The sequence below is a fragment of the Trachurus japonicus genome, chromosome 9 (genome assembly GCF_045865225.1).
Source record: "Trachurus japonicus isolate A0001 chromosome 9, Traja_1.0".
NCBI classification, from domain to species: Eukaryota; Metazoa; Chordata; class Actinopteri; order Carangiformes; family Carangidae; genus Trachurus; species Trachurus japonicus.
The window spans coordinates 4,731,009-4,747,374 of record NC_140915.1 but is presented as its reverse complement, the minus strand read 5'-3'; the positions used below and the strand labels follow the sequence as shown (position 1 = coordinate 4,747,374).

The 16,366-nt window shown below is 42.8% G+C and overlaps 1 protein-coding gene and 1 long non-coding RNA gene across 4 annotated transcripts in view; one reads left to right on the top strand and one right to left on the bottom strand.

Annotated features, from left to right (window-relative positions):
* Window positions 1-1,294: 1,294 nt before the first annotated feature.
* LOC146980736 (uncharacterized) overlaps window positions 1,295-16,366 on the top strand; it is a 63,780-nt gene continuing 48,708 nt past the window's right edge. For 2 of the 3 annotated variants that reach the window (XR_015036535.1, XR_015036537.1), the window contains exons 1-2: window positions 1,295-1,385; window positions 4,447-4,579. This is a non-coding gene — a long non-coding RNA (uncharacterized LOC146980736). Of the gene's footprint in view, window positions 1,386-4,446; window positions 4,580-5,843; window positions 5,957-16,366 lie in introns of all 3 variants that reach the window. The other variant, XR_015036536.1, reaches the window with a different exon arrangement.
* On the bottom strand, window positions 6,742-12,830 carry LOC146980739 (caspase recruitment domain-containing protein 8-like). The gene is made up of 7 exons (XM_085785735.1): window positions 12,225-12,830; window positions 9,356-9,408; window positions 8,896-9,110; window positions 8,454-8,710; window positions 8,083-8,196; window positions 7,854-7,995; window positions 6,742-7,315 (listed from the first exon to the last, which is right to left on the bottom strand). The coding sequence occupies exons 1-7, from the start codon at window positions 12,456-12,458 to the stop codon at window positions 6,975-6,977; spliced, it is 1,356 nt and encodes a 451-aa protein (XP_085641861.1). The 5' UTR covers window positions 12,459-12,830; the 3' UTR covers window positions 6,742-6,974.

Here is a 16,366-nt window from a genome sequence, read left to right as displayed (position 1 = left end):
GTGGGAAGCTCCCGTTTGTGTCATAAACACAGGAATATCAACTCTGGACTTGCTTGAAGTAAATAAACTTCTGGCTGCATGTTTGAGTTAAACTAACTAGTTTATTGTTTATCTTAGTTTATTGTTTATTTGTTGAGGACAGTGTACATTCATGGACAGTTACGCCGTGGCATCCTGTAAGTGTGCCGGATTTAGCTCAAAGCTAATTTCCATCCGCAGTCCTCACATAAAATAAAACAGACAGACATAACAGAGCACAAGTATAATAATTACAATGGAAGAGAGTAAAGTGCATAGGTTTTAGCAGCAATTTCACAATGAAGGAGAGAAAAAAAAAACTGACACAGATGATAGTATCTGCATAAATATAGGGGGAGTAGGAGTTAGCAGCACTTCACTTCACTGGGCATCAAGGAGCAAAGTTTACCGTTTACAAACATGTCGTCTTTCTTGAAGGTAACAAACCCCTCGGTGGATGTTTGAACACATCTGACGTTATTTGGTTTTGTTGGATGAATTAATGAATGAATGAATTTCCCGTGAAGGATTAATAAAGTACCCAATCACCAATCAATCAATCAATCAACAGCCTAAGATCCGTCTGCTCCCATTCTACGCTGCTGTAGCGATGCAGGGACAGAAGAACTACTGCAGGACAGGAGATATTAACAAGAAAATCTAAACATTCATTCTGTTAGAGCTGAAATATTAGAAACGTGTCATTCCCCCTCTCTCTACCTCTGGAAAAGAAAAAACTCACAACACTGCACAAACTCAGCGCAATAATTTATTTTTAAGTGAAGTAGGCTACGTTTCGAGCCAAAATAGAAAGCTCTCTGCCTCCACGTTTCCTGTCTCTCTTCACTATACTACAGTATTAAAGGCAATAAAAAGCCCCAAAAATATATAGGCCTATTAAAAAAAAGCAATGGTTCTCAAAGTGGACCCCAAACTTTGTCTTGAAATTTTACCACTTTTTTCTGGAATTTTTATTTATTTATTTAGAGAAATTTTACCACTTTTTTCTAGAATTGTTCTTTTTTAAAATCTTTTATTTTACCACTTTTTACTAGGACATGTTAAACTTCAAAATCAAAAATCATTCCACTTTTTACTAGAATTCTTTAAAAAACGTTTTTTGTTTTAGAATTTTTACCGCTTTTTTCTAGAGATGAAAACATTTTTGAAATACCACACTGATCAGCCCTAACCCTAACAACATTTCATTACATTACTAACCTGCTTTACTGTCTTATTTTGTTGTTTTTTTATTATGATCAATGAGCTACAAGCTCTTATTTTGAAATGCTACACTGACGAGCCCCTGCAGACTTCACGGGGAGGCCCCCGTTTCTAGGCAACAGTCTGCTGTCGGAGGACTCGTGGTAGGTTGACTGGTCCTTTCATATAACTTTATATTTGATGGGTAAAGTGCAGTTTATTTCTCATACACGTGAAGCTCTGCTCCAGACAACAACTGCTGATGTTCTGTGATGAAGCTGAGTGAGAAACACGAGGAGTAAACTGTTAATGTGGCTGTTCGGTAGCTTTGTTAGCTCAGTGTTAGCTTGTTGTGGCTAATCCTAGCGGCGTAGCTGTTTAACAGGCACTTTTGTTTTGCTCCAGTGTGTTTTATCCTGAGCTGTGACTGTGAGGTCTGGTGGAGAGATATTTTTACTTTCTTCATAACCAGATACTAATAAAGTTGCATCATAGTGACTGTCCTGAGGGGTTTTCTCCAGAAAGCAGGTTATGTGAAAACTCAGAGTAAGTTAACCCTGAGATGATGGAAACTCTGTCCTTTCCTTCTCAGTCCCATCATGTTGAAGCAGAAATAATTCACATAGTTTTACTTCAACAGGAGCAAAATGTAGATTCATTTAGACGAGCTCTCGTTTCCTGAGCCCAACGGTGCCGCTTCAATATCAGGCTACATCATCGCTGACATGCTCTCAGATCCTCTTCACATTTTTTTTTTTAATCTTTCACTTTGCAGGTTAATCAATCACCTTCCAGCAGCCAGAAAAAAGAGAAATAGGCTAACTCACATTTCACTTGGTTTTCTTTATTTCAGACAGATATAAGTTCAGTTCAGTTCAGTTTATTCGATTAGCATATTACGCCCCCCCCCACCCCCCCACCCCACCCCTTCTCAACAGATGGAATTCACTTAAAACACACAAATACAAAATACAATGAGGAGTGCTAATCGAAAAGGTGTAGGCTGAAGCTCATGCTTATTATGCCTACCCTTTTTACCAAAATGAATGAGAAAAGAGATAAAGAGAGAGAAAAAACAAAATAAAAAAAACAATCGAACCAAAAACAAATTCAACAAGGCAACTTTTAGACTACATCGTCTGAGTTATAGATCAAACAAGCATTTAGCTTTCACAACAAATTTATATATTATTTTAGTACTTTGGTTTTAAACATATTTTTGAAAGAGGAAATCGAACTACACATTCTTAATTCATCATCACAGTTATTCCACACGTTAACACCTCTAACAGAAACACATCGCTCTTTAATATTAGTTCTTATTTGAGGTTTTTTAAAAACACCTAATCCCCTCAGTTCATACCATAGACTGTAAAAAGAATGGACGTAGCGTCCGTGACGTCACCCATTGGTTTGGGGGAGTCTGTTTTGTGCCGCTACTACGGGGGTTTGAGCCGCGCCATGTTGGATTCTACTTGCCATATTTGGAGCGGTGCGGCCGTTGGCCGGCCGAGAGCCCGCCCACTGGCCTCGTAGCAGCGGTCGCCGGACCTGTCACTCAACAGTTCTGCGCCCTAAATGGCCAGAACTTTAAACCTAACAACAGTAAAACGGTAGAGTTTAAAAAAAATTCACCCCCCTCAGAGTGTGTGCGGGGGTAGAAACTATCGGTTGAGACCAAAAAAATGCAATGTACCAGGCTGTAAATATGTTTTTTAAAGCTGTAAAATCGGCTATTTTAACATGGGGCTCAATTGGAGTTGCTCCCTTCTGGAGCCAGCCCGCAGCGACAGCCGAGGGGATTGCAGCTTTTTGAACGCGGAAGTGAGCTTCACTTCTCTGACCGACAACTGCCCCCTTGGTTCATACCAACTCTCTCTGATTTCAAACAGCCTCTGAGTACTATAACAAAGCATATTATTATGCACTTTACGATTTGTGCCATTTTAAATTTCACTAAATCATAAAATTTAAGGGTGTTTAACTGAATAAAAAAAAGCATTTGTTGGCTATGTAAATTTTGATCGCTTTATAATTCTCATAGCTTTCTTTTGTAATTTAAAAATAGGTTGAGTGTTGGTTTTATATGCGTTAGCCCATATCTCGACGCAGTAGGTCATATATGGAAGTAACAGAGAACAATAAAGTGTATATAATGACTTCTGGTTAAGGATATTTCTTTTTTTTTAAATAAAATATTGCAATTATTTTTGACATTTTAGTTATCACATTATTTATATGTGACTTCCAACAAAGTTTATCATCGATTATGACACCAAGAAATTTGTTTTCATACACTCCTTATATTTCAATACAAGTAACCATACCTGTATTTCATAGCCTATTATATTTTGCCCACCAAAGCAATTTCATGTTTCTAATTTGCTGCCGCATTTAAGATAAGATTAAATGACTTCTAGTTCAATCTGTAGATATATTATAGTGTAAGTAAGTGAGACTGATGTGTGTTAATCAGCATGTTGGTGCTAATATACACGTTGAAATATCCACTGAATTAACTTTTACCTTGAATATGAATAAAACTAAAGTGAGGAGCCATCACAAGACTGTTTTTATATTTCATTTTCAGCTGACTGCATTTAAATAAAATAAAATAAAATAAAATACCGGTACCATAAAATAAAACAAAACATCCAACCACTTCCTCAATATTAAAAGAAAGTGATGTTAAATTCAAAATGAAAAGGCGACTCAGTGATTGTTACTTTTTTTTCAGAACATGTCTGCTTCCTGTTTTCTCCCCTGTTGCCATGGTGAATCACAATATCGGACCTCCACTGATGATGGCTTTTTACTAGTCGTCAGGCACGAGCTCAATGTACTCAGAGTCGACTATACACAACGCATAAACCGCTAGAGGACATATACTGTGTTTTATTTACAAATAACTGAATCCCATGGTCGTACAATGAACAGGTACAGCTGAGAAACTCATTACAGACAACCAATATAAACAGTCAAAGATCCATGAGAATAATATGTGTTACTGAAGCAGACAGAAAATCAGCCGAAGAGAAATAAGAGAATCCAATATGAAGAGCACGTTGTTGTTCAGCCTTTTCACTGATCATTCAATCAACATTTACCTGAAACAAACTGACATTAAGCTGCTGTTCATTCACAGGCATTTATCTCTGTAAAAACAAACATGGCTGTTTGATTATTTAGAGATAAACTTTCTCTTCTGATAATATTTTACCCCAGGTCGCTGATCCCATTCACTGTGAGGAATCTGTGGATGTTGGAAATGTCTTCGGATTCAGATGGGCAGAGACTGAGCTGTGACCACAGCGCCACCTGCTGACACTACTATAAACAGGCAGAAATCTTCATCTAGGTGAGTTTTTGTTTCCTTTTTGTACATTAAAGGTTGAATATGTAGAATCTTCATTAAAAGCTATATTTAAAAAAAAAAAAAATACATCCACGGGGCGTTTTGAGGGGTTCAGAATGAAAGTATTGCTTTTCCATAAAAAAAAATTTTTTAGTCAGAATTCATATTTTTTAATTTTTTTGACGGGCTCGACAATGACTTTCTGTCAACGTTCTGTTTACATTCGTACCTGCCCGTAGCCGACAGGTGGCTCAGTTCTCCGCTGTTTTCCTGCCTCCTCCCGGTCGTATGCGTTTGTTTCCAACCAAGCCTTTTTAATAATGTACATGTTAGGATGGGTGTATTTGTGTAGTCTTATCTGTCATAAACACGTTTACTGTCACGGACTCCCGGTGCCCAAGCTGCTTTTTCTTTTCTTTTTTTCCAACTTGACGAGAGCAGTGACAGCGGAGGCTCTGAGCGCAGGTTTGGTTTTCAGCAGCGGTGTGAAGGCAGAGAGCCTCCACTCTCCTGTAACAAGCTACAAGTCATTTATTATGCTAGTAATGACGGTAAAAATGAAACATAAGGTAAATATCCTGCATTGTTCTCCTCCTCTGCTGTCCTCTGATCAGAGCGGAGTCCCTAGCAACGGCCCGTTTTTCCTAGCAACAGTCTGGCAATCGACTGCTGGAATTCTTTTTCTATTGTTGTTCTGGTAATTCTACATAATTATTCAACCTTTAAATGTTTGTGTTTTCCTTTGGCAAGGGAAGCTTAAATCGTTGGTCACAACAAAATATAGTTTTCTTAATAAATCCAGTGACTTCCTGTTGAGATTTGTGACCCTTTGGTCCCTGGACACTCGATACAAACTTTACATTAAATTACAGAAGAAACAAAACAAAACAAAACAAATCCTTCCTTTGTTTAAAAAAAAAGGTCTCGATGCATGATGAAGAAGCAACAAGATGCCTGAAAACCTGTTAGTCAGGTGTTTTGTGGTTTTTATACAGTGAGGGAGGAGTTTCGTCCATAAATCAAGCATCACTCCCATGATCCCATCTAACATTAGGCAATTATTTACATTTATTTATATAGCGCATTTCATACCAAGGCAACTCAATGTGCTTTACATAAAGACAAAACATTTAAAAAGAACAGCATAAAACCAATTTTTTTAAATGAGAAAAAAATTATAAACATTAAACATGAAGTCAAAAGTAAGAGCAAAGAAGAATAAAAAGTAGAGAGAGAAAAGAAAATTAACCTGTATGATGCACCTGAGTTATCATCCTGGGAGTTTCAAATGAAGCCGAAGGAAAAAGAAGAGGAGCTATCCGTCTGGGAGCGAGAAGAGAAGAAAAAAAGAGGCTGAAGTAAAAAGAAAGCGAGACAGTGGTAAGTGGAGTGATTAAGTATAACGAGAACAGTAAATAACTGCTGTTATTGAACAAATGTTGTTAGTCTTACAAACGGGGAGACATTTGAATGGCAGCTAACGTTAGCGTCGGACCAGTGACTGCGTTAGACTAACAAACGTTAATGTTAAGTTTATTACTTCAGGTTTTTGCTTGGTTAGCTAGTGAGTCGAACTGCACTCGAGTCAGTCTGACTGAGAGACTGGTGCTCTGGCACTCACGGTTGTGAAGTAAAAGAAAAAAATGCAAGTTTAACTTAACGTTAATTGTCGGCCTCCTTGACAGCAAGTAGCAACACTTTAATAACTTGCTAGCTAGCAGGGTGAAGTAAATAAGCTAATTTAATATTTTACAGTATTAATATGAGTAGTCAGTATCATAATAACATGAAAGTGTAAAAGTTAACAAGCTTTGGGTGGTATGAAATCAATGAATAATGAAGGCCATGCCTGAGAAGAACATTTAAAACATCTCTTATCTCTCCTCAGGATCATCTTTAAAGTTTCTGACAGCAGCAAAACAAAAGAATAAAGTGCCCCCTCCAAACGCTGACAATGAAAACTGTAAGTTCAATATTTCACTAACTGATTGACTCTCGCAGCTGCAAGGTCACATCAGGGCACGTCTATGTGGATCATGTGACTGAAGGTAGCATTTAACAAAATTACTATTTTATTTGTTAAATGTTATTCTTGAAGGGCCACAGGCAGGCTTACACACACACACACACACACACGCACGCACACACACACACACACACACACACACACACACACACACACACACACACACACACACACACACGGAAAAAAGGGCACTGACTAAAAGGCACATTGGACATCAAGGGGCAAAGGGGCAGGTGCTCCAGCACACATCCTCCTCCACTCTGCATGTGCCTTATCATTTTATAATTCTCACATTTTCTATTATTCCTTCTCATAGTTAAAATACATTTTTGCTTCCTCTGGTATCAGAAACAAACAGCTGACAGACTGTTTCTAGCTCAGCTTCAGCTGTGTTGACAGGCAGTGATCCACCTCACACAGAACTCTGATCAGATCAGAACAAGCTGCTTCTCCTTTTTTTCGTACAGTGTCGATCACCTTTCGAGCTTTCTCTGCCCTGTTTGCTATCGCAGCAACAGACTCCATTTCACCGTCAGTTACCACCTCACAGTCCAGGAGTTTATCCAGCAGCCTATAAAGAACCGGTTCAGTCACTCTCTCAATGAACTCAGTCCGAGCAGACTTCAGCCTCTTTGCTGCTGAGACACTTGGAGTCAGAGCTGAGACACTTGAAGAAGGAGCTGAGACACTTGGAGCTGGTTCTGGAACAGCACCTGGAAGATGTAGAAGCAAATTCAATTACAAGTGTATACAGTACGGATGGAACAACTCATGAAAAACAATCTGTGTCGTCCAGTTTGCTTGTCTCAGTTCAGGGCTCTGTAGAAAGTCCTTACAGCAGTAACCCAGAAGCCACCAGTGATCACACCAGGCCGAACACAACTGTAAAGTCCATCCAACATCACTTCTGAGCATTTTCAGCTCTAATGATTTTAAGGTGACGAGCTCTGACACTGGGACGACGACATGTGACAGACTCACAAGTTACAGACACATCAACAGGAACGACTGATTCAGGACCTGATGAAGGACTGAGCACAAACATTTATAGTCCTTATTTTATTGAAGGTCCTTTCAGCTCCTTAAAGACTGTCTTTGGTCCTACTCTGAATGGTTTCCCACTAGTTTGACTCTCACTGGTTGACAAGAATGGATCACAGAATAAAAGTAGACAGAAAATGATCTGTGGCCCAATAAGAACAGAGACACCACTCATCAGTCCAATCTACGTCAGATAGAAGAAGACTTTACCTGGCAGAGGAACTCGACACTCCCACACAGCTGTCTTGGTTTCATCGCGGACCTCTATGTTGGTTTTCTTAGTGCTTGAAGGCAGGATGATCTGAAACGTCGGGTGGTAATTTGGTCCATAGTCCAGGTCAAAGTCTTTTTTCTGAAAACCAGCAGCATGTGTGTCAGTGTCTCCAGGTGAGTGACAGCAGTTTGAGGAATCATGTCAGCTTTAGTCTGAAACACTCACCTTAGGTTGGACTACATCGGCATGCGGACAGTGAACTGTGTACGTTTTATTTTTGACGAGTGTGCTTTCAGAAGGCATCGTGATGAACTTACAGTTGTTGTGCTTTGCCGTCACCTGGAGAACAATCAGATCATTTCATTAGAGTCGGGCCTGAGCCGGAACAGACAGACTAGTTCTACTGGGCTGAGAGTCCTTTCTGAGATCACACTGATCTTTGACCTTCATCCTTGAGTTCATGTGAATGTTGGCAATGGCAAGGTGACAGCGAGACACAGTGTCCATGAAACAAAGTTCGTGTCATCAGTTCTGTTAGTGAAGAGTTTGGAAATTGAAGCAAAGTGAATCTCTAACACTTGGGTCAGTAGCCTTACCTCATCCAGTGGGACGTTACGAGGCAGCAGATGCACATTGAGGTATTGCTCCTGTGCCATGAGGTTTGGTTGGTGGAACAGCAGAATTTGACTGCGAACTGATTTCAAGTTGTTCCACCACCTCTTAACCAGACCAAAGGCAGAAAGATGAGGGACTGAGATGATCACATGAGTGTCTGTGATCTCCAGTGGCTCGATGAAGCTCATTCCATCATCAGTGATGTGGGCGACAGACAGCAGACCGTCACAGAGCAGAGCTGTGGAAACACAGAGACAACAACCTCGTTACAACAGCAGTGATCATTTCAGTCACTGTTGTCAACATCAGGAAATTAATCAGGAGGCTGGTGAAGGACAGTGCCCTGATTTTACATTATATTCATTTAATAAATGTACACGTCAATTAGATGGTCACAACTAACAAACACAATCACTTGCTCACCATCCTTTGTTTCACAATGTGGGAGGTGGAGTTGATGGACGGCATCCTCAGGACACTGGATATTGAACAGCGGTCCTGCAGCCATCTGGCCAACTGAGTGGAGGAGGCTCTCATCCCATTGGACAGTCCTGTAGAGCAGCTCCGCCTCCTGAGCCACAACAAACACCAGTCCAGTTGAAGAACACTGGAACTGGCCTGGACCAGGACACCTGAACCTGTAGGACACAGAAGGCAGAGTGACCACCTCAGACCCTGAGATGAAAAAGGTCCAACATTAGCTAAAACATTGTGTTCCTCCTGACTCAGCTGACTGAGAGCTGATCCAGCTGATGTTCCCTCAGACAGTCGACCATGAGACCAACACTGCAGAGACACATCTGCTGTGGCTCAGCAGAAGCTGTGAAGGAAGAGGAAGGTACTTTGGTAAAAACTGTGTTGAGTAAGTTTATTGCATGTTTACCTGTATGAGACTTGTGTAGATTCAGTTTCCAGTTCAGGTTTGAAGCTTGACTGCTGCAATTCAGACATAAACAATGTAAGCTATAATAAATGTAAGCTATAATAAATATATTGTGTTGAGTGAAGACAATGGATTTGTTCCACAGTCCTGAGTGACCTGAGGCACAGTGGACAAAGTCTGGAGGAACTGACAGTGTGACACAGGGATTTGATTTAACGTATTAATGTACAGACTGCATCTGAGAAGCAGCAGAGAAATGACAAATGTTTTGTGGAATAACCGTGACCATAATATGATCAGTTCATCCTTAAGGTTATCATCACAGTTAGTTTGAAGTGAGTTTTTACATGTTTTTCTGTTAATTTTAGACCTTTTTCATGTGAAACACTTGGTGCATGTAATTTCTTGTTGGCATACAATCTGAGCTGAATTTCTTGTGTGAGCAGCTATACGTTATTTATGTATTTATTTATTTTCTTTATGACCTTCATCCCCTCACGGTTAGGGACAGAGCTTCCATTGCAGAAGCAGCCATTGGGAGCTGTAACCTCAAGGTCATCAGTACCTGTTGAGGCAGCAACATGAGAACCCACTGGAGGATCTCAGCAGGAGGGAAGCTACCAAGCTGAAGTATGAGGACTTTAGGGCCTGGCTGAACAAAGGTCTTTAGAAGCAGCAGATGGATACCATCTGGTCAAGAAAGCTGTGGCCACCACAGTGGATGCTGTTGCAAAATTTAAAAAACATATTTGGTTGCAAAGGTAGTCAAGAAGCACCTCAGTAGCAAGGCACCTGGAGCGGAGGAGATGCACTCTGAGATGCTTGAGGCTCTGGATATTGTTGGGCTGTCTTTGCCTACACATCTTTTCAATTGGGTACAATACCTGTAAAGTGGCAAACCACCAGTTTTGTGTGCTCCCCTGGAAAATTCCATGCCAAGCAGCTGGAAGAGAGGTTCTGACCGATTGTCAACCCAGAGGGAGCAATATGGATTTTGTCCTGGATGTGGATCAGTGGACTTGTTCTTCACCTTTGCAGGAGCTCTGACGGGGGCATGGGAGTTTTTTTTTTTTTAAGTATATTTTTTGGGCTTTTATTGCCTTTAATTGATAGTGCAGTCGAGAGAGACAGGAAACAGGGAGGCAGAGAGTGGGGGAATGACACGCAGGAAAAGGCCGTCCGACGCAGGATTCGAACCGGGGCCGCCTGCACTGAGGACCGAGCCTCAACATGGGGCGGCAGCTCTACCCAGTGAGCTAAACGCCACCCCGGGGGGCATGGGAGTTTGACCAGCTAGTCTACAAGTGTGTTGAGGACTTGGAAAGGGCTTACAACCATGTGCCCCGGACACTCTGTGGGGGGTCCTCCAGGACGTAACACGCTTGTTGCTACAAGCCATTCAGTCCATGTACCACCAAAGAGTGAGATGTGTCATGTGTCAACAAATTTGCGGCATAAAGGCCTTTGCACATAAAACACAAAAAATAAATTCAACCTCATATTGTGTCAATCCTGGGCCGTAAAGTATACCCCCGCAGCCCCCGCGAGGCGGGGGGGCCCCGCATGCCGTGGGGGCCCCACCCCCGCCCGTTAAACCGAGTTTCCACCGAATCAACGGTCCTTTTTTTTTTTTTTTTTTTTTTTACACCACAACATGGTTCACGTCATGATAACTTCTGTATTTTGGCCATTCAAGCTTCCACAGCCCATAGTTCTCCTCTTTGTTTGATATTTCAAGAGACTTTTGGTTAAGTTGGCTAACCATGGATAGCTCCTAGGCAGGACTGTTCTGCTGTGTTGCCCCCCCCCCCCTCATCGCGGCCATCGCCTCGCCGCCGCCGCCTGCCCCCCCCCCCCGTCATCGCGGCCATTGCCTCGCCGTCATCCGCGGCGAACGGGCCCCGCGCGGTTACGTTACGGCGCTGTGTCAATCATATTTACTTACCGAGTCTGAAACTTTCGTCTGTCATTTAAGTTTTCGGAACAGGTTAGATTTTGTGTTTTTCGCAGCCTGGCTGACCAATCACATCAGCGCTTCGAGGCTGAAGAGAGAGGGAGAGAAAGGATCCCCACTGAATGTGTGTGTGTGTGTGTGTGTGTGTGTATGTGTGCGAGCCAGCCGCTGTTCAGGATCATGGAAATTGGTTGTTTTCTGTTTAATATGTGAGCTAATAATCAATATCTATCAAACTGGAACTGACATCCTAAAATAAACTGTTGAAGTGATCATGATAATTCTGCTGCTCATTTACAAGCAGGTCCCCTGCTATTGACGTCCTCTCAGGATCAGACGGACACAATATTTTATTTTTCTCAAGTGAGAAGACCACAAAGTGCATCACTGCGCGATGACTTTTGTCTCCCTCTCCGAAGTTTGGAACAGAAAATAAAAAATCAGACTCAGTGTGCAACGACCTTTAGCCGAGAGGAGGAAAACAGGGATGAGTATCAGGACCTCCAAATCTGAAGCTTTGGTTCTCGGCCAGAAAACTCTGCTTCTCTCTCTGGTTTGGAGGTGAGTTGCTGCCCCAAGTGAAGGAGTTGAGGTATCTTAGGATCTTGTGCATGGGTGAAGGTGGGATGTAGTAGGATATCAACAGACAGATCATTACATCTGGAACCCTCTACTTAACCTGCTGGTACTGAGACCAGGCCCCGGAAAAGTGGGAGAACATGGATAGAATAGATTGTTATTATTATGCAACTCATTCATCTAGTGCTGAAACCAAGATCTAAACTATGAGTTTGTTTCTACACTGAAGATCTCATTGTTGTTACCAGCACAGGAGATAATCTCTGAATATTTTTTTCCCCTCTGTTGAGCCCTTAAATCTGTCTGGAAAATCAGGATACAATGTTTTTCTCTCACCTTCAGCTTTGTGTTGTCCTCAAGCTCCAAGCTGTCTTCATCAAACCTCTTCAGCTTCAAGTCATCTTCAGAGACCTTCAGCTTTGAGTCATCCTCTGAGACCTTCAGCTTTGAGTCATCCTCAGACTCCTTCAGCTTGTCCTCAGAGACTTTTGGCTTTGAGACACCTGTTAAAAGAGAAGAAACAAAGAACATCTCAGAAATCAGCGTCTCTGCTATTCTTCTCTTTATCATATGCTAATCAGAAATAAACTCCACCTGACCACGTGGTTCATGCTGTTGTCCGTCGATACATACAGAGTTCCTTAACAGCTGAGGGGAGGTTTTTTTCTTCTTTTTTTTTCTCCATTTGCATGGAGAATTTGTAAACAACAGGCAGAGAGATGTATAAATAAAGTTAAAGCAGACCTAAACCAGCGTTTCTCAAACTTGTATCAGTCACGGCACCTTTCAAAAGTGCATAAAATCTCACGGCACACCCGTGTAAAATGTAATTAAAAACGACACTGCATAGCCTAAATGTAAATGCAAATGTCCTGGTTATTTAGACGGGACAGTAATGAACAGAGCATAATACGAACTGTAAATGCAACAGAGATACGTAGGAATGTTTCTTTACATCTGTAGTGCTTGTTTCCATCTGTGCCCCCTGTAGCCTACATACGCTGTGGCAACCCAGGGGAGAATGCAACAAGATTCACATAAAATAGGCTCCAAGACAGATGAGGCAAAATCAAAAAGTCTTTAATAGACAAGTTAGAGGGAGGGAGAAGGGCACAGGTTTAAAGGTAAACTAAGGTTTCTTCCCGGCTGGGGCGTTTGTCCTCAGGTTTCAGTCCTGGGTCTCCAACATAACAGGCTCCTGGATAGGGCAGAGAGAGGGAGAGAGGTGAGGCAGGAGTTACTTGCCACGGGGTCCAAGGGCTACTCTAACAGTCCCACGTCTCTGGCTCCTGGCTGTCTGACGTCTGTTGCCTGTCGTTCCTCCTGGTCGAAGAGCAGCCAGATTGAGTGGGAGAGCAGGGAGTAAATCTTCTCCCCTGATTACCTGATGGGCTGCAGGTGTGTCCAGTGCCAGCTTCCCAGTGGCTGCACCACCTCCACTGGGTAGAACACACCCCCTGCTACCTCCCCTAACCGGAGCCTGGGGCTTCTCCCCGGTCGGGTTGGGCCTGTGGCTTCTCCTGGCTTGCCACATACCCCCCCCACCAGCTCCAGGCCAGGGCTAGGAGCGTCAACAAACAAGCAGTCCTCTCTTCTGGATAGGGCATCCGCATTTCCGTGGGCCCTGCCCGACCTGTGTTCAACAGAGAAACAGGGGTGCAAACTTGTCACCTTTCGGCGAAATTCGCCGTTTTGGATCCCAAATTGGTCATTTGTGTGATTCGTGTAAATCCGCAATAAAAAGAAAATTGAGGGGGGGGGGGGGGGGGTCCGGCGCGGCGAGGCGAGCCGAGCCAATGCACCTGTCTCTTTAAGGCGCATGCACCTTATCTGGATGACAACGAGTGGTGGCAGCGCTGCTCTTCTGTCCAGCAATACACACCTGAAGCTTCACTTTTAATACAGACTAACTAACGCGACTTTTTGAGCATGGCGAGTGAAAGAGTCGGAGCTAGAAGATGCTCCAGCAGCGTTGTATAGGTGCTGTATGGGACCGCGTGTGTGTGATGATCGCGATCGCGGCCAATTAGCGATTAGCGCGTTTAGCATTAATTAGCTCCAGTGTCTCCCTCTTCTCTGGAGGAGGGTCTGGCGAGCGAGACTAGCTCCAGAGCGACCTGTGCAGCAGCAGGAGGAAGAGGAGGGGGAGGAGGAGGAGGCTGACTGACTGTGGCAGGACACCTCTGCCTCTGTTTCACTTTATGTTGCTGGTAAATAATGTGGTTGTAAAAGTAGTAGGCTAAAGTTAAATTATTTAGTATGCACTAATTAAAGGGGCAGAGCTTTAAGAGACATTTTAGCTTTTATATTTTATAAGATATATTTTTTGTAAGAACCACAATTAATAAATATAGGTTATATATTTCAGTGAATATCTAATTGTTCTTAGCATTTGTTAGATAACTTTCTTTGCCCAATAAATTAAAACATGCTGGAACTATCGTCTCCTCTCTTGCAGCCAGAATCTCACCTACTTTTAACCTCAGACTGTCACTATGATGTATCAGATGTCAGACTGCCTCATTCTTTCAGTTTTAACCTGAATATAGAGACATGATTGATTTTCCCAACGATCAAAATATACGAAACCGAACCGAAAACCATGACCACAAAACCGTGAACCGAACCGTTTACTTGAACATCTTTTAAATACATATTGCCGCTTAAAGGGATAGTTCAACATTTTGGCAAATTGGCCCATTGCCATAATCGCTATAGTCATAGCAGTAGGTTCATTACCTTTAATTGTAGGTGTAAGCTATTTTCAGTACGGCGGAGCGCAGCAGCAGGCTGCTCAGAGCTACGCTATGGAGGCTAAGGGAATTTCTTGGTTTCCCTCATTAAACTCATCAAATTCAACATCCCAAAACTCCACAGCGCTTTTGTAGACAAGTTGTGACCTGCACAACCACCACGCTATGAGATAATGACGGAACGATACGAAACTGAGCCGTTTTCGAGGTAAATACAGGGTAAATACGGAGACTGCTTGCTGAAAAACTGTCCCTGAACGCAACGCGCATCAGCGGTTTTGTATGAATTTACCTCGAAAACGGCTCCGTTTCGTATCGTTCCGTCATTATCTCATAGCGTGGTGGTTGTGCAGCTCACAACTTGTCTACAAAAGCGCTGTGGAGTTTTGGGATTTTGTATTTGATGAGTTTAATGAGGGAAACCAAGAAATTCCCTTAGCCTCCATAGCGTAGCTCTGAGCAGCCAGCTGCTGCGCTCCGCCGTACTGAAAATAGCTTACACCTACAATTAAAGGTAACGAACCTACTGCTATGACTATAGCAATTATGGCAATGGGCCAATTTGCCAAAATGTTGAACTATCCCTTTAATATGTTTTACGTAGCCTATGGCATTTTTAAGCTTCATGTGTGTTATTGGACAGAAAGAGCAGCGCTACCTCGGAGCATAGCCTACGTAGCCTACAGAAAACACATTTACATCAATAAATAGCCTAAATGTTTCACAATGAACCAATCAGTCTGTATTCAATTTTATTTAGTTTGAAGGCAAGGTTTGCAAGGTTCATCTGATGGACATCAAGGGACAGATTCTCTAAGTTTTGCACAGCTTTTGCTCATGCTAAACCTGCATAGGCTGAAGACCCTCTTCACATGTTTCAAAACCAAACACAGAGAGACAGATTGTGCAGGTTTAACAGGAGCAAAAGCTGTGCAAACCTGAGTAAATCTGGAACCTAGTCTCGTGCTAAAATTGACTGTAAATTCACCTTTAAAGTTGTTGTTTTTTTAAATTTCCCCGGGGGAGCATGCCCCCGGACCCCCCTAGGGGGTCGGTATCTTGTCACCTTTTTTACCCCTGATGAGTTTGCACCCCTGAGAAATTAAAGTTTTGCAATTCCAAGAACCACCTTGTGACCCGTGCATTGGTGTCCTTGGCCGTTGATAACCATTTGAGTGGTGCGTGGTCTGTTACCAGGGTGAAGTGTCGGCCGAGGAGGTAATACCGCAGCTTGGTCAAAGCCCATTTGATAGCCAGACATTCCTTTTCTATGGTGGAGTAGTTCTGTTCATGTTTTTGCAACTTACGACTGATGTAAGTCACCGGGTGTTCCTCTCCTCCTCTGATCTGTGAGAGGACCGCTCCGACCCCTGTTCCTGAAGCATCAGCGTGCACAATGAAAGGTTCGCAGAAGTTTGGGGCACCCAGCACGGGCTCCGTGCACAGGGCCTTCTGAAGGGTGGAGAAGGCTTCTTCTGCTTCAGCACTCCAGGACATGCGGTGAGGGTGGTTCTTCTTCGTCATCTCATGCAGAGGGGCTGCAATCGTAGCAAAGTGTGGGATAAAACATTGATAATAGCCAACCAGACCCTGTCGCTTGGTCATCGGCCGGGGCCAGGTGGTAATCGCCTCCACCTTCCGGAGTTGGGGTCTCACATTACCCCTGCCGATGGTGTATCCCAGGTACTCGGCTTCCTCTAGCCCCAATCGGCATTTCTTTGGGTT